At 45.1% G+C, this 23,308-nt stretch overlaps 1 protein-coding gene across 1 annotated transcript in view; it reads right to left on the bottom strand.

The window, feature by feature from the left end:
* The window catches only part of AGBL4 (AGBL carboxypeptidase 4), a 1,564,331-nt gene that overhangs the window by 225,010 nt on the left and 1,316,013 nt on the right, over positions 1-23,308 (bottom strand). The window contains exon 7 of the mRNA XM_044302361.1: positions 2,808-2,897. Coding sequence (XP_044158296.1) covers positions 2,808-2,897 — 90 coding nt within the window. The remainder of the gene's footprint in view (positions 1-2,807; positions 2,898-23,308) is intronic.

Raw genomic sequence — 23,308 nt, 5'->3', positions numbered from 1 at the left:
CAGACATTAAATGGCACAAAGCTTCCCCTTTGCTATCATTGAAAGTTTAAAGGACCCTTATGTTGGTCCCTGAATGGGCCCTAACAGTCTACTAGTTTTCTTGCCTATTGATTGATATCACCCAGGGAATCTTCAGCATCATATCAAAAAGATAACACTTTTTTGTTGAATTTTGTGTTAAGATGTGCGACGCTCAGGTTTGTCAATATCCTTTAGATAATGGAATGTGCTTTATATATTACAACTCCTACAACACATCTATGTCAGAGGGGGTCTGGCACCAGGGAATTCACCCTTTAATCCGGTACAATGCCTTGTAGGGCTATCTCACATGAAGGTAATGATACTTTTCACTTTCTTTGTTGTTGCTTCCTTCAGGAGAAAAAAAATTACTTTTTATTCATACGCAAATTAGAATTTAAGTGCACCGAGGGCGGGCCCGAGCCACTCTGTGCACCTTGCTCTCCTTCCTCCTCCTTGCTCTCCTTCTTGATTGACAGGGCCAGGTGAAATGACTACGCAGGTACAGTACAGCCAGAGATACCCTAGATTAAGAGGGACTGTTCCTTAAATGTGTATATGTGTGGTGCTCATGTGAAATCCAAGTCAAGAATAGTACAAATGGAACATATAGGGAAAATCTGGCCACATACCAATCCCTGGTTATTGCAGATCAGCACCAAGGACAGAGATGTAAAGTACACACCTCTTGAGTGGAGCCGCTAATACATGGGGCGATCTGTTCTCCTTTGTGTCTTTTTTGTGTGTTCAAAGGATACAAAAACACAACTATAACTAAATGCAAGTACTGCTATATTATAGCAAGCATGACTTTATATATACCGGTACATGCAGAAACTGAAATAGAGGTGTTATATAAATTAATATAGAAGAGGTGTAAAATACACTGATATAAAATATGTATAAAATACACCTATATTGAATTGGTGTAAAATACCTTTATATAGAAAGGGGTGTAAAATATATAGAATAGATCTAAAATATACTGTACAGAATAGGTGTAAATACACTCATATAAAATAGGTGTAAATTGCACTTATATAAAATAGGTGTAAAATATATAGAACAGATGTAAAATACAGTCATATTGAATAGGTGTTAATACACTCATTTAGAATCGTTTGAAAATGCACTCATATACTGTAGAATAAGCGTAAAATACACAAATAAAATAAGGTCTAAAAATACACTCATAGAAAATAGGTGTAAAATACACTCATAAAAAATCTAATGCACTCTCACAGAATAGGTGCAAATGACTTCCATAGAATAGATATGGAATACACTCATATACGGTAATAGGTGTATAATAAAGCCATATAGAGTAAGGTCCGATTCACTCATATACAATTGGTTACAATACGTCTACTATTGGCTGGTATGATGCATCTGTTTTTGTGAGACCTAGGTAAAAAACAGCAAATTAGAGATCCCCGCTAAAGACATCTAATGACTTCCCTTGAGTTATCTTTCTAAATCGAAAAGGAAGATGCATTTAATCAAAGTTGTAATTAGACCAATCAGAAACATAAATGCAATTGAAAGAGCTTAACATAGAACACGTTATGTGTCCGGGTGTTACCTCGGGCGCGCCCATCTGAATAAGGAATAGTAACACGCACCTACAGTATCTAGCAGTCCGGGGCTTTTTGTGCATCACACATTTATGGTTCTAAAACTACGCAGCAGTAACTTCTATAATGCTCCTACGTCATCCCAATTAAATACCCCAAGAGGTAACAATGACACTGTGCCACCATAATAGCAAGATACTTATCTAACAGCAAATGGTATTGAGGGTTAGAATTAAAAGGGTTTTCCGAGACCTTTATACTTATGACCTATCCACTGGGACCCCCCGGGACCCCCGCCGACCAGCTGTTTGAGAAGCGCTGTGGCCTTCTCTCTGCTGACCAGTCACAGCGCCATACATTGTATCGTGGCTGTGATTGGTATTGCAGCTCAGCCCTATTCACTTCAATAGGACTGAGCTGCTCCTAGGCCAGGTGACCAATAAATGTGACGTGACTGGACTAGGGAAAGCTCAGAGAAGGTTGCGGCTAGTGCATTCTCAAACAGCTGATCGGCGGGGTCCCGGGTGTCGACCACCCACAGATAAGATACTGATGACCAATCCATAGGATAGGACATCAGTAAAAAATATCTTGGAAAACCCCTTTAAAGTAAATATCCAGCCTTGAATAACATTATGACTTTTTCATCTAAATAGGTTCAAATTTCTGTGCCGATTCATTTCTTAATATATCGCTACAGCGGTTGGAGCTTCATTTTTCTGATATAGAGCTCCAAGTCTCCTACATACTGTAGATGTAGAAATAAAAGATACAATTATAGTTCCTTGTAGTCACCACTAGAGGGAGCTTCGCTGCTTACTGTATAATATTGACCTAAATAATAAGAAAAAATACTGTAAGCTTCAAAGCTCCCTCTAGTGGCGGCTGTAGGTAGCAATAATTGTAGCTTTATAGCTTGTCTAGCCAGAGGATCTGGATCTCGGACGGCTATGAAGATAGATGTAGAATTTAATTAGCACAGAAATTTCCATGTAAAACCAGTAAAATGGTAAAAGAAGAGATACATTTTAACTTAAGTTTTTAATGTTTCCTGTCTTGGGTGTGGCTATGGTGGAACAGACCAGACCTTGTCAGTGACTTCTCTTTTATCCTGAAGTTGTTCACATCTGCAATGAAAAGTCTTAGGTCTCTTGGCCTGGAAGCCTCCTGTCTTTTTTACCTGAAGGGAGTATGAAGCTGACAGTCACTCACCCTGACATACAAAGGAAGATGGCGTTTCCCCCGGGTGTACTCGAGCCGTGATAAACACGACCCTCTGCTCAGCTTCAGACACCAGGTTCACTAGAAGAAAGAGACAGACCTCATCAATTCAGAGCTGCAGATTGGAGCATTAATATTAATATGTCCCCTTTTATTAAAATACGCCATAAATTATTAATTTCTTTGAATCCATTATTAAACAAATCGCCTGCACCCTCTCCTCTTACCGGGATCAGGCTGCCACAAGTAAACCCGTATATTAATCTTATTTTGTAAATGTTAGGAGTTATTGTCTCGTCACTTAACAGCAAAAATAGAATTGACAGTATTTAGAACACTTTACCTAAAATCTACATGTGAGTGTCTGCAAGTCCTTCTCTGCTCTTAGTTCTACTTATTTCTAGGTGGCAACCGTGTCCTGAATGACAAATGCATCAAAGTCGCAGTTCACGAATTCTAGAATAATGACGAATAATCGCAAAATATCGCGAATTCGAATATTGCCCCTGCTGCTCATCACTGGTTAGGAGATTCGCAATTCAGGAGTTCAGGAAAGTTAAATGATTACTACAGCAAAGTAACGGTTGTAATAAGTGGTTTTCGACTTTTAAAAGATAGAAGATAATTGAAGATGATAGATATTAGATAGATAGATAATAGGGGATACATAGTAGATGGGAGATAGAGACAGACAGAAGACAGATAGACAGATAAGGAAATTCCACGGCACTTCCCAAAAATAGATACGTGTTTATTTCACCAGATGCAACGTTTCGGTTCTCCCTCTGAAACCTTTTTCAAGCAGTGACAAATTCATGGTGCATATTACATACAGTATATTTATACCACACGTGTGATTATTGGATAATTAAAACAAGCAAGTACAAAAATATAAAAAGTGCGTGATTCTAATTAAAAAGACATATAATACATATATTGTGTATACATTCATATATGAAATATCCAAGATGTGCAAATAATTGAATGTACAAAATCACAAAATTCATAAGTGATCCATAATTCATTAATTACAAACAAATGTTAATAACCCCTGGTTTGTGATTAAAAACATAACTGATGTGTGGGGGGAAGAGGAAAAAACATACCTGTCAGCGTCGAAACACCACGAGACACAGCGTCTCTATAGTATAAACGCGTATGTCAGAAGGACCTGTGATGATCATGTGGGAGGTGCAGTCACATGACAAAATGTCACATGATGCATCCTGATCACACGGCCACTTCCATCCAGACTGTCACGTGAAAGGCATTTTTATATATTTTTTATTTGTAACTGAGTAGGTTAAGGGGTAATTTTGAATTAATACTTATTCTTATCACGGCCATTATAGCTGAATAAGACATAACACATTTGCATCTTGTCTGATCCCGTTACTATTATCATGTGCTTGGAGCAGCATAGTGTGAGGCTGTGGATGAAAGCAGCCATGTGATCAGGATGGATCATGTGACGTTCAGTCACGTGACTGCACCTTCCACATGACCGTCTGGATGGAAGTGGCCATGTGATCAGGATGCATCACTCCAGTAGTCTGTTCTGCATTCATGCTGGAAACCCAGTGAATCCCATTACTGTGATAGGAATCCGGTCCACGCCGGCGATGTCTGGAATGTGCTGAATCCGACAATTCTGGTATTCTGTTCCATCGCCAGTACAGAATACCGGAATCATAAATTTTAGAGTAGACGTAGCCTGAGATATGGCCTTCTTGATGGGTGGAGTCCAAGGCACGTCTGCTCCATGCACATGTATGTCCATCACATCATACAAAGACTGGGGCAGACTTCCTAAAAGTCTCGTACTTTACACTGGCTGAGAATACAAGTCCTGGTCTTAATATTAGACTAATTTACTATTCTGGTGCATGGACCTTTTTAAACTTGGAGTATTGTCAATCCTGAGCCAGCCTTCCACTAGAATTTTATCCTTAACAAAAATATTGTCATAAAACTGCCTAGTATAAGTTTACAACGCCTGTAAGTTGCCATAGTTTTACTCCAAAAATGCACCGAAATGTTGGTGTTTTGGCAATGCCTCTTTCCTGAGAAGTTATGTCCCCTTGTCGGACGAGGCGTAAACCTTAGAAAAGTGTCTAATTGTCACAGTGGCACCTTGCACCTGCCGCCACCACTACACGGCGCTGCGCCACTCACCTGGCTTCTGTTACTGTTGAATTGGCAGTCCGGACCCGCCTGCCTTCCTGCAGTGGGTCCATCCACCATAATCCCATGGATCTTAGTGCACTGCAAGCCTCAACCTGCACTCGTATGTTAGCCCTCTTCTGATGACCCATAGGGTGCATGCACATACACTCCCTAGCCCTTAAAGGGCCAGAGCATGCACATCAAAATCTTCACCAGGCAATGCCTTACTAACATGGGATACAAAAGGCACCTTCCCCTATGAGAGGGTGCCTGAGCAATAGGTTTTCTAGTCTTCCAGTTCCTGCTAAGTTCTGCTATTCCATTTGTCTGCCAATGTAAGTTCCTCTGTCTGCTTTCCATTTCTGACCCTCCGCTGCCTGATCTGACCCATGCCTGATTACCTTTTTGACCCTTTGCCACCTGCCCTGACCTCATACTTGTTTCTCGGAATTTACAGATAATCTGCCTGCCCTGACCTCAGTCTGTCCCTAAGTAGAATTCTGCCTTACCCCTCAGGGCTCCGCACCTGTATCTCGGACCCCCATGGGTTACTGCCAACTTCACCAGGTCTTTTCAAAAAGGTAGCAGCCTGGCGGTTCCACTGCAGTAAAGTCCAGATCCCTGTGTAGGGGTTAAAGGGTTAAAACTAGGGGACTGCCAAAATAACACCCTTAGGAAAGTCAAATCTGTTGGTTGACACAGTGGTTCTACACTCACTGTCCGTAACAGTAAAAAAGTTGGCAAATGTGATGCATGCACACCAATTTTTTGGTACAAAATGCACCAAAAAAAGTGCAATTTCAATAGTAATAGCTGAGAAGTCACAACAGCTATGCAGGCTTCGCAGTTTTTTTCCTGACCAGCACATGAGATTCCTGCGCTGCTGCCTGGGTTCCTCCCCGCGCCGAACACACGAACATCAGGATGAGGCTATCGATGAAGCACAAGAAAAGGATCGGAAACTCCATACCGGCATTGTCAGCAGGGATGACGATACCGGGTAAGTATTAGAAAAACATTTTTTTTTGTCAAAGCGTTTAAAGGACGAACAGCCCTCTTCATCAGGATGGTTAATTGAGCAATCGTCCTGATGAAGAGGGCTTTTTGCCCTTGAAACGCATTGACACAAAATAAATATATCTTTTACTAATACTTACCCGGTATCATCATCCCTGCTGACAGCGCTGGTGCGGAGGTTCCGATCCTTTTCTTGTTCTTCATCGATAGCATTTGGCTCTAGTGACATAGAGGACGGGGGGGTTTGGGTGAACGCTTTCTTCTGTGTCACCCCTACCCCTAGAACGGGGTTCCTGAAGTGAAGGGAGAGAAGTTGCACATGTTCGGTGTCCTCTCCACTGCTATGGGATTTCCGTAAATGGCTATAAGTCGCATAGCGGTGAATGGAGAGCGCATGTGTGGCCACCTCTATGTTCACCGCTATCGGACTCTCAGAAATAGAGGAGCCGAGGTTCTGCTATTTTCTGAACTCCCAAAGCGGTGAATGGACGGTGGCTTCACATGCACAGCTGTTCTCCCTTCACTTCGGGGACCCATTCTGGAGACTGAAGTGGGACCTGCACCTATCTGACATTTATCGGTATCTGTAAGACCCCTTTAAGGTGTAGCCTAATGGATGGGACGAGCCTAAGATACCAAAATTCGGTGTCTACAGGCTCCTGAGATGCAGTATACAGTCTGTCGAGGTGTTTCCAGGCAAAGCCAGAAAGGAGTTAACATTGCATTTCGGATAAGTCGTTTTCTTCCAACCACAGGGACATTTTAGCCTCAGATTTGGAAAAGTGCTTGTAATGAAACATTGCAAGAGGGTTTTGTGAAAAGTTATGAATCACCTCTCTTTTGGTAAACAGGAATCAAACACTATTCTTCAAAGGCTATTTTGCAGCTTGTACATTAGAGATAGGACATTTGGGTTCAACACAAAAAAAATGCAATTTCACTTCCAAAACTGCCTTCACTTATTGCTCTGGAAAACATCCAAGGAGCGTTACTTCTAGAAAACCACAAGCAGGCGGAACAGGTTGCATTTTTTTTGCTTTTCCAATTTCGCTCATTTCTTGCATATTTGCTGAAAATGGAAATACTTGACACTGCGCTAACATTAAAGAGGCATGAGGAGTACAAGTGTGATATGTACATGCTGATAGCAAAAAGAAGTCACCTTAAAGGCACACGATTTCTATATACGGTACCATGAGATCTTTCCAAATTAACAAAAGGCGTGCAATCGCTCTTAGTATTTATCTGCAGTTTCCAACTGCAGAGCGCAGTCCTAGAACGGATGGCCAGTCCGTTTCAGTGTGGCAGGCACCAGAAGCAATCCACCCTTTCCACGTGCAGTAAAGTCTATGGCTAGTGTTGAGCGAATCGAAGTATCCAAAGTGGACTTTGATCTGAATTTCAGGAAAAAAATTTAGTAGTCAGGAAGCCAAATTTCCTCGCACTTCGTGGTAATGAATCTATTTTTCCTGAAATGGCGGTAAAAAAATACATACTCACCTTATCCATTTGATCTCTTAGAGGTTGTCGCGGCCATCTTGATTGCAGGAACAGCGCAGAATTTCATGCCGGGTGACATGTGCGTCACCACGCAGACGAAGCGTAGTGCCATCATCATTGATGACATCACTGCGCCTGGCCAGCATGATGACGTCATCACGTCACCACATGAGATTTCACGCAGTGTCTTCAATCAAGGTGGCCGCAACTCCCTATACACGAGCAAATGGAAAAGGTGGGCATGCATTATTGTTTTTTACTGAATTAGCCACTGGAAGGCCTAAATTTTAATCGCAGATGCTGTAATTAGCAATAAACATGGCATCTGAGGGGTTCAATGACTGAGGGGCCACAATCGCCGTTCCCCATCATTGAGCCCACTACAAACAAAGGAATGCGCTTCGTGACAAAGCAATTTATCACAAATCAAATTTATTTGTGAAATTCAGTGAAGCAGCTGAATCAAATTTTTCATAACTTTGCTCATCTCCAGCTATGGCCATAAACGTGCATTTACCTTACTGTCTCAGTTCAGCACGGCCCTAAATTGATCCTCAACCTTCTGGAAATATTTAGTACTTCCTTCCCTTAGGGAAGTTGGTTTCTAACAGTTTTCCACTATCAGGAATGGTGTGTTCCTGGATAAGGCTTCAGTTTTGGCCTATTTTTCAGCAGCACACACAAAACAGGTCTGGTCTCTTGACTGTTCAGCAGCAGACTCTCAACTATCTAACTAGGGGATCATGGGACCAGCCCACTACCTGGCAACTGCAACTAACGACTGCCAATTAACTACTTCCTACCCATGAATAATCTTTTGGGATACATAGTGCACAGACCACCTCAGTAAACAGCTTTTAGTGTACAAACCATGACTATAACCCTTTAGCAGTGAACCTGATAATAACCGTTTTGCGGTGACAGGTGACTGCGGTTACGCCTTCTGCAGGACCAGAGACGGCAGCCCATGTGTTGTGCACCTCCTTCTCCTGCCCTGCGCTAGGTATAATACAGCGTGTTACCCATTATTCCCTATCCCCATCTATTAGACATGTATAGCATATCCTATATCAATAGCTTATGTAATCTCATAACCTGGGACATATGACATAACCAAATTACCGAACTGTACCACTTATGGTCACTAAGGAAAAATGTGGACATGTTAATCTGATATCATATCGGATCTATAATGCTTGAACCCATTACATACCTCTGCTATAATACAAAAGATTATAATCCAAAAGTTATATGACATAACCAGATTACGTGTGCCCCTACACCAAACTCAGTGAGGGGCTCCTGGGGTTCCATGCATTCGGCTGTCATGTAGAGGGGTCCAGTGTTGTTCTCTCATGTATTAGCTACATGTGCTCTGTTACACCTCAAATTCATACTTAACCTCCTCCTAATATACTTTGGAAGATACATTATTATAGCGCTACAACAGTTTTATGGCATAGAAAAGTCACAAACTTTTTCACAAACAAAATTGCAGTGTCTTGCACCTTTTTACCTTTTTCCAACAGTCTTGCCGCTTTTGCAAACAGTGAGTGGAAGGCAGGGGGCCGTGTGCGGTTCCTCCATGGCCCAACTCATTTAGGGTGCATTCACTCGACCATATGAATTTAGCGATACGCAAAATGCGGATCCGTAAAAAATATGGATGCCGTTCGTGTGACGTCCGCGTTGCATCCCTTTTTTTGCGGATCCATTGTAACAATGCTTATGCTTGTCTGCAAAACAGACAAGCGGGGCTACGGAACGGACATACGGATGCAGACAGCAGACGGTGTGCTATCTGCATTTTTTGTGGACCCATTGAAATGAATGGGCCCACACACTGTTTGCAAAAAAATGAGGATCGGATGCAGACCAAAAATACGGTCATGTGAATGCATCCTTAACAACATGTTAAGCACAGACAGCAGAAGATAAAGTACATTTATTAAAAGGCGTGCGTCTCTTAATGAATTGGTCACCTCTTTCTACAGTGTTTTTTTTTAACTATGGCCTCTTTCACACTTGCGTTGTCCAGATCCGGCGTGTACTCCACTTGCCGGAATTACATGTCGGATCCGGAAAAACGCAAGTGTACTAAAAGCATTTGAAGACGGATCCGTCTTCAAAATGCTTTCAGTGTTACTATGGCACCCAGGACGCTATTAAAGTCCTGGTTGCCATAGTAGTAGTGGGGAGCGGGGGAGCGGCATACTTACAGCCTGTGCGGCTCCCGGGGCGCTCCAGAATGACGTCAGAGCGCCCCATGCGCATGGATGACGTGCCATGCGATCACGTGATCCATGCGCGTGGGGCGCCCAGATGTCACTCTGGAGCGCCCCAGGAGCCGCACGGACGGTAATTATACTGCTCCCCGCTCCCCACTACACATTACCATGGCTGCCAGGACTTTAGCGTCCCGGCAGCCATGGTAACCATTCAGAAAAAGCTAAACGTCGGATCCGGCAATGCGCCGAAACGACGTTTAGCTTAAGGCCGGATCCGGATCAATGCCTTTCAATGGGCATTAATTCCGGATCCGGCCTTGCGGCAAGTGTTCAGGATTTTTGGCCGGAGCAAAAAGCGCAGCATGCTGCGGTATTTTCTCCGGCCAAAAAAACGTTCCGTTCCGGAACTGAAGACATCCTGATGCATCCTGAACGGATTTCTCTCCATTCAGAATGCATTAGGATAAAACTGATCAGGATTCTTCCGGCATAGAGCCCCGACGACGGAACTCTATGCCGGAAGACAAGAACGCAGGTGTGAAAGAGCCCTTAGACTGGCTAAAGAAACGCTGGTCTTTAGTAAATGACCCCCAATGTCTATTTGTCATTTTCAAGATTTTTACATGTGTTCAGTGAATAAAAAAACCTCAATGCGTACTTCTAGAGGCTGAAATCCTCTCCTGACTTAATCCTACTGTCACAGATCTGAGGTTTGTTAAGATGTATCAGTGTGGATATACATTGTATCAAATTGGAGCTGTGTAAAAGTTATTTCTAAAGGTCCCTTTAGACCAGGGATGCTCAACCTGTGGCCCTCCAGCTCTTGTAAGACTACAACTCCCAGCATGGCCTAATAGCTGTAGGCTGTCCAGAAATGCTGGGAGTTGTAGTTTGGCAACAGCTGGAGGGCCGCAGTTTGGACATGCCTGCTGTAGGCTGTCCAGAAATGCTGGGAGTTGTAGTTTGGCAACAGCTGGAGGGCCGCAGGTTGGTCATCCCTGCTATAGCATAGAAAAAAAAAATTCAGCAGGCGATTGTTGGGAAGGAAGCGTTGCATTTTTACATGCAGCGATCCCTTGCAGACTATAGGGAGGAATAATCGCTAAAGCTATGGCTCGTCCCTATGACTCGTTGTTTGCCGACAGGAGAGCGTGCTTAGACTGTACGTTCTGCTGCTGGCAAACGACGATTCAGGTGCCTCCACAAACAATTCAATTACCGGATAAACGGTAATCGGCAGCACTTTTTCATAGGAACGCTCGTTCGCGATTATCTAGCAGATTCTTTGCCTTAAATTGTTGAATTCTCGCTCCCCCTCCTCTGATGGACCAGGAGTGGTTTCAAGGATACTTACCTGCTCCGCGCCGCTTGGTTCTAGCTCCTTCTGTCCACCACTCTCTTCATAGCGCTTCGATCCTGCATGGAAACTATTGGCGCGGAAAGGATCAGGTATGCTACTGCAGCCAATGACAGGCCACAGCGGTGACGTGTCCCTCCCAAGCACCATATGATCTAGTGACGTGTCGCTTGCCATATGCTCGGACATTAGACTGGATAGCTCTCCTCTGAGTGGTCTTATTACGGTACATGCAGCTCATTTGTAAAAGTGCCGAACTGTACCACTTATGGTCCCTAATAGGGATCGACCGATATAGATTTTTTTAGAGCCGCTACCGATAACCTGTGAACTTTCAGGCCGATAGCCGATAACTTATACCGATATTCCCTATTCACCCTAATAGAGCTCTATCGGGGTGACTAGAATCTCACACTCTCCCTGCTGCCCTGTGCATAGTGCACACAGCAGCAGGGAGGTTACCATGGCAGCCAGGGCTTCAGTAGGGTCCTGGCTGCCATGGTAACCGATCGGAGCCCCGCGATTACACTGCTGGGGCTCCGATCTGAACTGCCAGACATTCACTGGTGGCAGTGGCACGGGCGGCTTCAGAGCCTGCTCATTTTATTGGGCTCTGCAGCGGCCGCGTCATAGGAGTAAGGGATTCCCTCCCTCCATCCTTCTCCACTGACTCTGGCCACTGAACATGGCGGCGCACGCCAAGCGCCATGTTTTCTCATAAGCAAGCAGCGCTGGACGCATTATCGGCATATCGGCGAGGTTAGATGCCGATACCGATAACTTAAAAAATCATGATATTCGGCCGATCCCTAGTCCCTAATGTAAAATGTGGACATGTTGATCTAATATCATACCAGATCTATAAAGTTTGACCCTATGGCATACCTCCAGATCACATTCATGTCTTGGCTTCCATGCACCATCATGCCACTTTAACTAAATCTACGGCGCAGCTTCCTGGCTTCCTTCTGACATTCTTAGCCACGTATTTATTTAATTAAACGGCGCTGATTGCATTTTTACTGTTCATATAACTCATATATTTCTGTTGTCTGAAAATAACTAATTACGCCTGACGATAGCACAAAACAAATTAACAAATTCATTAGTAAAAGTTACAGTAGATTTTGCCAATAAAGTCATATTAAGGAGAAAAATACATTTTATATTTTATAACTTCATAAAAGGTACATATCGTAGTTTATTCCGGCCGCCTCTCGGCATGTTTGCCGTGCTGCCGCCGGAACTCTGTCCCACCCTCATTATAGTGAATGGGGCCGGAGCGTACCTCCGGGGGCACGTGTGCACTAGCGGCAGCACCGATCCAGCAGACTGTTCACCCGCCGGAGAAGGCTGCCGCCAGTGTGGAACTAGCCTTATTTAGCTTCCTGCCCTCATTAATAAAGCTTTAAAGAGGACCTGTAGCAGCTTTTCTTACGGCTTCATGATGTGCTATTCCTCTATTATTCCTGCTAGAGGTTATTCATGAATTGCTAGCAGTGTGCAAAGAAAGTCGAGCTGGGTCTTACTAGTTGGGGGGTGTCCCTGCACAGTTTGACACGATCCAATCAGTGCTACCGGTGCCACTGCGCTGCCCGCGCACTGTGCTCATTATCTGACTATTGTGACGTCACTGTGTGACATCACTGTATAAGGGTTCATGCACCCAACCGTGCCGTTTTTACTGCCCGTGTGCCTTCCGCAATTTGCGGAACGGAACAGGAGGCCCATTATAGAGATGCCTATTCTTGTCCGCAAAACAGACAGGAATAGGACATGCCTCATCAATTTTGCTGAATTGCTCGACTTTCTTTGCACACTGCTAGCAATTCACATCACTGTGCACATTATCTATGGTGACATCACTGTGCGCATTATCTATGGTGACATCACTGTGCGCATTATCTATGGTGACATCACTGTGCGCATTATCTATGGTGACATCACTGTGCGCATTATCTATGGTGACATCACTGTGCGCATTATCTATGGTGACATCACTGTGCACATTATCTATCGTGACATCACTGTGCACATTATCTATCGTGACATCACTGTGCGCATTATCTATGGTGACATCACTGTGCGCATTATCTATGGTGACATCACTGTGCGCATTATCTATCGTGACATCACTGTGCACATTATCTATCGTGACATCACTGTGCGCATTATCTATGGTGACATCACTGTGCGCATTATCTATGGTGACATCACTGTGCGCATTATCTATGGTGACATCACTGTGCGCATTATCTATGGTGACATCACTGTGCGCATTATCTATGGTGACATCACTGTGCGCATTATCTATGGTGACATCACTGTGCGCATTATCTATGGTGACATCACTGCACATTATCTATCGTGACATCACTGTGCGCATTATCTATGGTGACATCACTGTGCGCATTATCTATGGTGACATCACTGTGCGCATTATCTATGGTGACATCACTGTGCGCATTATCTATGGTGACATCACTGTGCGCATTATCTATGGTGACATCACTGTGCACATTATCTATCGTGACATCACTGTGCGCATTATCTATGGTGACATCACTGCACATTATCTATCGTGACATCACTGTGCGCATTATCTATGGTGACATCACTGTGCGCATTATCTATGGTGACATCACTGTGCGCATTATCTATGGTGACATCACTGTGCGCATTATCTATGGTGACATCACTGTGCACATTATCTATCGTGACATCACTGTGCACATTATCTATCGTGACATCACTGCACATTATCTATCGTGACATCACTGTGTGCATTTTCCCTGTGTATTAAAAGGATATTCAGGTTATATCAAGTTATTTGCAATCCACAGGGATCGGCAGTTCGGGCATACCCAGTGCTGCTCCATTCATCTCTATGGGACTACCAATAGTCAACTGCTCCTGTTCTGTGGGGGTCATTCTTTACCTTGCCTCTGGGTTTGACATATCCACATCCTAGTCAATAGATGTTTATGCTGTATGTGTCCAACCAGTGGATATAATGTACAGTATGTCGCAGCCTTTTGAAGGTTTTGTTTGCATATCGCCATACTGTATGAAATTTGTATTCTGAGAAATTAACAAAATATGAGAAAAGTTAAGGGTGGGCAAATCCTCACCCCTAACGAGATAACTTTTTTTTTATAATTAGTCATTGCAAGATAAATAACCGTCTTCTATCGGTTTTTCTAAGTCCAATGTCCCTTTAAATATTTTAAGCAAACGTTTTACTCTGCGGCTGTGAAATCCCTTCCAGTCTAGGATGTGGAGTAATGTTGCTTCATCCATCTGCATAACATCCTTGTAATTACTCCGGAACTTTAAATGATGCGAATATAAAGATGAGCTCGGAGCCACCCCCACAGGTTCCCGAAGCGTCGAGGAATATGTGAAACCAAAGATCTACTGCCGCTCCCGAGCATCTGTCAACCTGGGGGAGATTTTAATGAAGCCAGAAAGGGTCTTTTAAAAAAAAAAATATATATTTGCAAGGTTATTTTTATTTCTGGAGGCAGAAGGGTTAATTAAAACGTTTCACTAAAGCGATCGCCGGGGCCGGTAGACACGTCTCCTTACGAGTGAGCAGAGTTTCCGTCTCGCCGCGACGCTGGAGGAATTTCTGTTGGAAAGTTCTTTATCCTTCGGAGATCTTCATTGACTGGTAGAAAAATATGGCTTTTAATCGCAAATCCCCGCTGACATTTACATATAAGCGCCAAAAAAATGCTACTGGGCTTTGGAGATTTCATTTAACGAAACGGAGAAGTATTCGTGTTAAAGGGGGATTTTATTTGTTTAAAGGGGAAAATTGTAGCATCTCGTCACAGGTCACGGATGAAAAAAAGGCGATATTTTATTCCAAATTTCAATCAAGAAAGAAAAGCAACATTTCCTGACACCTGTCAGTAAATATTATGCAGCTGGAAATAGATTTACATAGGTTTATACGACGCGCAGGAGGAAAACAGAACTTCTGTATCTTCTCCTTACCCACTGACAGCTCCGGTAAGTCTTGGGGAGCTGTCATCGCTGCACTGGGCACAGTGGGGCGTCTGCCATAATAGGTTTCCAAATCGGTGTGAGCTCACACAGCGTTCCCTACGCCTTTTGACTTGAAAGGGGTTGTTGATTTTGATATTGATGGCCTATCCCCAGGATCAATGTATGATAGGCGGTGGTCCGGCTCCCGACACCTCCATCGATCAGCTGTTTAAAAAGATACTGAAGCCCTCTAAGGCCTCTTTCACACGGGCGTCGCGTGTAAGGGCTGGATAAGATGCGGGTGCGTCGCGGGAAAATGTGCGTTTTTCCCGCGTGAGTGCAAAGCATTTTAATGCGTTTTGCACATGCGGGAGAAAAATCGGCAAAAAAAAACTTCACAGAAGTTCGGGTTTGGGTTAGGTGTTGTGTCGATTTTATTGTTTTCCCTTATGACATGGTTATAAGGGAAAATAATAGCATTCTTAATACAGAATACTAAGTAAATTAGGGATGGAGGGGTTAAAAAAAGATATATTAAACTCACCTCATCCACTTGTTCTTCTTTGAGGACCTGGGAGGAAAAGGACCTTTGGTGGCGTAACTGCGCTCATCACATGGTCCATCACATGATCCATCGCCATGGTAATGGACCATGTGATGAGCGCAGTGACGTCACCAAAGGTCCTTTTCCTCCCAGGTCCTCAAAGAAGAAGAAAGAAGACGAGCCAGGCAGCGTGAACAAGTGGATGAGGTGAGTTACATTTTTATTTTGTTTATTTTTTAACCCCTCCATCCCTAATTTACTTAGCATTCTGTATTAAGAAAGCTATTATTTTCCCTTATAACCATGTTATAAGGGAAAATAATAAAGATCGGGTCCCCATCCATACGTGAAAATCGCACCACATCCGCACTTGCTTGCGGATGCTTGCGATTTTCACGCAGCCCCATTCACTTATATGGGGCCTGCGTTGCGTGAAAAATGCACAATATAGAGCATGCTGCGATTTTCACGCAACGCACAAGTGATGTGTTAAAATCACCGCTCATCTGCACAGCCCCATAGAAATGAATGGGTCCGGATTCAGTGCGGGTGCAATGCGATCACCTCACGCATTGCACCCGCGTGGGAAAACTCGCCCGCGTGAAAGGGGCCTAACAGTTAGTGGCTGTGCTTGGTATTGCAGCCCAGGCCCATTCACTTAAAGGGGTTGAAAAATATTCTACAGTTTTCAAACCAGCACCTGGATCTGAATATTTTTGTAATTGCAAATAATTTAAAATTTGGTATAACCACTGAGCTATTCAAAAACACTCCCCTGAGCTGTCAGCTTGATATAAATCTAGAAGAGCGGTGGAGATCTCTGGACCCATGTGAGGTACAGGGCTGGTTCTAGCTTTGTTAGGAAGAGATTGTCATGTGTTATATGATGTCTGATTTTCATTTTTTACATTAGTCATTAGTCATTAGTCATGGTCTATAAGGGTGAATGTCATAGCGGAGGCCTTCTGTATGAGTCAGAGAAGCTGACAACAAAGAGCAGCTCCCACTCTGGTGCTCTTGGACCACACAAATATAACAGGGCCTACCATTCATTTGAATAGCCTGCATGTAATACTACATTTCACCTGTAGTGGCCGCTCAGCTTCAGTTTATTGCGGATCCGCGGTTTGCGTGTGCATATAGCCTTACACTAAGGGCTCTTTCACACGAGCGGATGCTGTGCAGGTAATCCACTGTGTGAAAGAGAGCCAAGCCCTGTTCCAGACTGCAGAGACACCGAGCATTAAGATGATTGATAATGCTCCGTGCCTCTCTGTGATCTTTTTACTACAAAATCACAGTGAGATAAAGTTGTCACCGTGATTTTGTAGTAAAAAAGTTACAGAGAGGCAAAGAGCATTATCAGTCATGTTGGTGCTCCATGTCTCTGCTGTCCCGAACGGGGCTTGGCTCTCTTTCACGAAGAGGATTACCCGCACAGGATGTTAAAGAGTCCTAAGTCCAATGCATGGCTACACTCACCCAGTCCTAATAAAATCTGGTCCTACCTCATCCGGGGTGTCGCTGGCGTCGCCGTGATGTCCACTGGATCCAGAACAAGGTCCCTGTGGGGAGAAAAAAATGAATAATCACATAAGGAAGGGATGGTGACTGCCCCTGTGAAATCACCAGCAGGGGGCGCTGTGCTGGTCCTGTAAGATTGAGCCATCCCAATGTATAGCAGGGTAATCTAGGACAGTTCCCCTAAGTGCTACCCCACACAGTACTAATGCCCACATTGTGGTCCCCACAAAATAGTTATGTCCTTCTTGTGCCCCTCCCAGTAGTTATGCCAGATATGTGCCCCCCTCAGAGCAGCTATGCCAGATATGTGCCCCTCACAGTAGTTATACCAGATTATACCAGATATGTGCCCCTCACAGCAGTTATGCCAGATATGTGCCCCCTCACAGCAGTTATGCCAGATATGTGCCCCCTCATAGTAGTTATACCAGATATGTGCCCCCTCAGAGCAGTTATGCCAGATATGTGCCCCCTCACAGTAGTTATTCCAGATTAGGTGCCCCCTCACAGTAGTTATGCCAGATATGTGCCCCCTCAGAGCAGTTATACCAGATATGTGCCCCCTCATAGAAGTTATACCAGATATGTGCCCCCTCAGAGCAGTTATACCAGATATGTGCCCCCTCACAATAGTTATTCCAGATTAGGTGCCCCCTCACAGTAGTTATTTCAGATTAGGCCGCCCCCTCAGTAAAGATGCCCACTTTTGTGCCCCCTCACTGTAGTCCCCCTTTGGCCTCCAGTCTGCAGCTTTATGGGGGGGAAAAAACAACAACACCTACTTACTCTCTTCCCTGATGACGCACTCCCACACACCCCCCCCCCCCGACCCCTTTCCTTGCCTCTGCGCTCCCCCTGCCTCCTGCAGCCCCTATGTTTGAAGAGCGCTCTGAAAGGGCCCGGCATTCTCACTGTACTTCATGCCCGGCACCGTCAGAGCGCTCCCATTCCATGTCAGTTGAGTTGTTGCGATACCAAATTTTTTATTCGATTTCGATACCATAAAAAAGTATTGAGATACTCTATATCATTCGATACCACGCAAAAAAAAAAAAAAAGCCACCTGCATTCCGCATATTTTAAAAATGGCGAATCGCAAGTACGGATGCGGTGCGATTTTCACGCACGGTTGCTAGGAGACGAATGGGATCGGGACCCGATCATTATTAATTTCCCTATAATAATAGCACTCTTAATACAGAATGCATAGTACAATAGGGCTGGAGGGGTTAAAAAATATCAATATTTTTTTAACTCAACTTAATCCACTTTTTCGCGCAGCCCGGCTTCTCTTCTTTCTTCTTCTTTGCTGTGCAGTAGGAAAAGGACCTGTGGTGACGTCACTACCACTACCATGGTACAAGATCATGTGATGGACCATGTGATGAGCGTAGTGACGTCATCAAAGGTCCTATTCCTCAAAGAAGAAGAAAGAAGAGAAGCCGGGCTGCGCGAACAAGTGGATTAAGGTGCGTTACATTTTTTGTTTGTTTTTTTTACCCCTCCAGCCCTATTGTACTATGCATTCTGTATTAAGAATGATATTATTTTCCCTTATAAGGGCCCTTTAACACTTGCGTTGTCCGGATCCGGCGTGTACTCCACTTGCCGGAATTACACGCCGGATCCGGAAAAACGCAAGTGTACTGAAAGCATTTGAAGACGGAGCCGTCTTCAAAATGCATTCAGTGTTACTATGGCACCCAGGAGGCTATTAATGTCCTGGTTGCCATAGTAGGAGCGGGGAGCGGGAGCGGGGAGCGGTATACTTACAGTCCGTGTGGCTCCCGAGGCGCTCCAGAATGACGTCAGAGCGCCCCATGCGCATGGATAACGTGTTCCATGTGATCAGGTGATCCATGCGCTTGGGGCGCCCTGACGTCACTCTGGAGCGCCCCGGGAGCCGCACGGACGGTAAGTATGCTGCTCCCCCGCTCCCCACTACACTTTACCATGGCTGCCAGGACTTTAGCGTCCCGGCAGCCATGGTAACCACTCTAAAAAAGCTAAACGTCGGATCCGGCAATGCGCCGAAACGATGTTTAGCTTAAGGCCGGATGCCTTTCAATGGGCATTAATTCCGGATCCGGCCTTGCGGCAAGTGTTCAGGATTTTTGGCCGGAGCAAAAAGCGCAGCATGCTGCTGTATTTTCTCCGGCCAAAAAACGTTCCGTTTCGGAACTGAAGACATCCTGATGCATCCTGAACCGATTTCTCTCCATTCAGAATGCATTAGGATAAAACTGATCAGGATTCTTCCGGCATAGAGCCCCGACGACGGAACTCTATGCCTGATCCGGACAACGCAAGTGTGAAAGGGCCCTAACCATGTTATAGGGGAAAATAATACAATCTACACAACACCGTCCCCAAACCTGAACTTCTGTGAAGAAGTTCGGGTTTGGTTACCAAACATGCCGATCTTTCTCACGCGCGTGCAAAACGAATTACAATGTTTTGCACTCGCGCAGAAAAATTGCGCATGTTCCCACAACGCACCCGCATCTTTTTCCGCAACCCCCGTGTGAACCCAGCCTTAAACTTAATATTTTGGTGGGGGTTTTTAAACTTAATTTTTTTACTTTTTATTTAATAACTATTTCCCCCCTTAGGTGCTAGAACCTGGGATTTTTTCATCCCTTGTCCTATTCATCCTGATAGATCTCTATCGGGGTGACTAGAATCTCACACTCTCCCTGCTGCCCTGTGCATAGTACACAGCAGCAGGGATGTTACCATGGCAGCCAGGGCTTTAGTAGCGTCCTGGCTGCCATGGTAACAGATCGGAGCCCTAGGATTACACTGCTGGGGCTGCGATCATTAGCTGCCACTGCCACCAATGAAGAGGAGGTGAAGGGACCCTGTGGCCACTGTCACCAATGATTTTAATACTGGGGGGAGCGGGCACTGAGCCACCAATGATTTTAATACTGGGGGGTTGAGGGGGGGCGGGCACACTGCGCCACCAATGATAATTAACCTTTAATACAGGTGGCGGATACTGGCAGGAGATCAGCGGCAGTTAACCCCTCAGGTGCCGCACCAGAGGGGTTATCTGCCGCTGATCGCAGCTCCCTGTCAGAGGCAGGGTGTCGGCAATGTGATTCTGCTGCCAGCACCCGCCTCTTGTATTAAAAGCTAAAGACTACCTTTGGTGGGTTCGGACTTAGTTAAGTTAGCAGGACATGTAGAGCGGCACCCAGGGATCTCCCTGCACTTACTATTATTCCTGGGTGCCGCTCCGTTCACCAGCTGTGCCCCAGTTACAGTCTCCTGCTCCGTATGCTTATTACTACTATCGGAGCGATGGGGAGGAGACATCAGCTTCTTTCCTGGGCGTTCCTTCTCCCTGGCTGTAGCGCTGTCCAATCGCAGCGCAGAACATCACAGCCAGGGTGAAGGAACGCCCAGGAGAGAAGCTGATGTCTCTTGCCCGCCCATTGCTCCGATAGTAGTAATCAGCATACGGAGAAGGACACGGTAACTGTGCCACAGCGGGCGAACGGTGCGGCACCCAGGAATAATAGTAAGTGCAGGGAGATCCCTGGGCGCCGCTCTACATGTCCTGCTAACTAAGTCCGAACCCATAAAAAAGGTTGTCCTATCATTGGTGGTGCAGTGCGCCCGCCCCTCCTCCGCCCCTCTCTCCCCATTGGTGGCAGCGGCAGCAGCAGCACAGGGGGGGAGGGAGATAGTGACTCCTTCTCCCCGTGCTGCTGAGGGAACATGAGCGCGCTGACAGCAGCGCACTCATGTTCTGTCATACTGGACTGTGCAGTAGCGCAGTAGCTAAAATATGAGTATCGATAAAAGGCAAATCTCGAGACAAAAGTAATATACCGAGACAAAAGTATTGATTGCGTATCAAAATTTCAATACCCGCAACAACCCTACATGTGAGTGCAGCGGGCCCCCTCCCCCCGCCAGGACCGGTCGCACCCTCTGTGACCGCGATCGTTACGCCCCTGGCAGCTCTGGAACTACTAAAGAACAGCTGATCGGCGGCGGTGCTAAAAGTTGGACCACCACCGTTCTTATAACTTATCCTAAGGATAGACCGTCAATATCAAAATCCCAGAGAACCCTGCCTATAAGTTTCCTCCAAATTGCACTGGTGCACTCTACCTGATGCACTGGAGCTGGGGACTGGGGAAATTTAAAGGTAGGGTCCAAGGAATGGAAGTGCAAAGAGGAGGTGTAGATGTACAGATTTGCACAAAGGGCCCCTTTTCATATAGACTAGGGGCCAGGGATCAAATGTCCCATGATTTGAGATGCCCATGTTGGGAGGTATGTAGAAGGTGCTCTCAGATGCCCCCCAGCCCTAATACTAACGCATTAGCTTGGCACAACACGAGGCTCAGCAGAGCAGAGTTTTTCTTTAAAAATACAATTATTTTGAACATTTTATATTCTACAAAACCCAAAAATTAAAGTTAAGTTAACATTAGGGATGGACGAACATCGGCCGTTTCGCAAACACGCGGTTCGCGATCAAATGTTCGCGAACCGTGCATTCGTGACAATCCCCATTCACTTTAATGGCAGGCGTAGCTCATATTTGCAGCTACCAAATACTTACTAGAAGTGCACAAATAGTCCCACAACATGGACAGTGACACACCAGAGGGGGATCAATAGCAAAAATTCCCACAAAAAAATATGTATTTTAATCAGGGGCCATTTTTATGCGTTTTAAAGAGAAACTCTCAAAAATGTGCCCTGCTGGAGCCTAGAAATTTTTTATTGTAGGCCACGAGAGTTCGGGCCCCAAAAATTAGACAAAAAAGAACAAGTGATTATGTGGCTGGAGGTATATTAGGCGGTCAGTGGATAACAATTTCACTGTAGGCCAGAGGAGTACAGGCTCCAAAAATTAGACGGTCAGTGGATAGAAATTTTACTGTAGGCGAGTACAGGCTCCAAAATTAGGAATTCACCTGACAGAAAAGAACTAGTGATTATGTTTCTGGAGGTACATTAGGCGGTCACTGACTAAAATTTTTACTGTAGGCCACTGGAGTAGAGGCCCCAAAAATTTGCCATTCACCTGACAGAAAAGGCCTTTTATGCCGCGGTATATACATAAGACAAGGACCATTCTTTGTTCTGGGTGGTGGCAGATATGTGTGGGCTGGCATGAGGAAATTCAATTAGACGTGGTCATCACAGGTGTTGAATTCCTCCGAGATCCATGCCTCATTCATTTTTAGAAATGTGAGGTAGTCCACACTGTCGTGAGCTAGGCGAGTGTGCTTATTGGTCACGATCCCCCCTGCTGCGCTGAACGTCCTTTCGGACAGGACACTCGACGAAGGGCAGCCCAAGAGTTCCATGGATTATCGTGCCAGCTCTGGCAACAAGTCAAGCCTGCACACCCAGTAGTCCAGGGGTTCCTTGCTTCTCAGAGCATCGGCATTGGCCGTTTACCCGATGTAGTCGGACACCTGTCGGTCTATGCGTTCCCTGAGGCTGGATCCGGAAGGGCGACTCTCGATGGGTTGGCTGCAAGAATGATCTCATATCCGAAGTGACCAACACATCTTCAACACATCTTCAAACGCCCTCTTCTTGCAGGCGCTGTAGGATTGGTACCCGCACCTGTTTTGCTGTGGGTGGGAATTCCTCTGCCAGCTCCAGCAACAACAGAATGCAGCACCTCTCGCAGCAAGGCCTGGAAATGCTGCATTCTGATAGCCCCCTGTTATGCTGGTAACATGTCCGCCATTTTGTATCTGTTACTGACTCCAGCACCATTCACCAGCTACATCAGCCACATCTTCTGCTTTGTACCCATACAACACTCATAACACCAAGGGCACCCCTACTACCATCAGGCACCAGCTCCACCGATCAGGGTGTGTCCCAAGGGAAGAAATGGTGCGCTCTCCTGTCACTGCTGACCCTAGAGAGAATTGGTGTGAGGACCTCCACTGTGATTTATGGAAATGGAAAAAACTGTTGCAGCCACAACTATTAATACTCCCATTCTCCGCTCTGCTCCTCCTGAGCCATGTAATAAAAAAATTTGTTTAGCCACGGAATTATTTAATAAAATGTATTTGTATGGCGCCCCTTGCTATTTCTCCCTTCCCTTGTTTCTCTGTCCATCATGCTGAGGTGGTCGCACATGCTCAGTTCTATATTTCAACTAGTAAAATAG

The sequence above is a fragment of the Bufo gargarizans genome, chromosome 7 (genome assembly GCF_014858855.1).
Source record: "Bufo gargarizans isolate SCDJY-AF-19 chromosome 7, ASM1485885v1, whole genome shotgun sequence".
In the NCBI taxonomy this organism is placed as follows: Eukaryota; Metazoa; Chordata; class Amphibia; order Anura; family Bufonidae; genus Bufo; species Bufo gargarizans.
The sequence above is the reverse complement of the archived record's forward strand: the minus strand, read 5'-3'. Positions and strand labels throughout refer to the sequence as shown.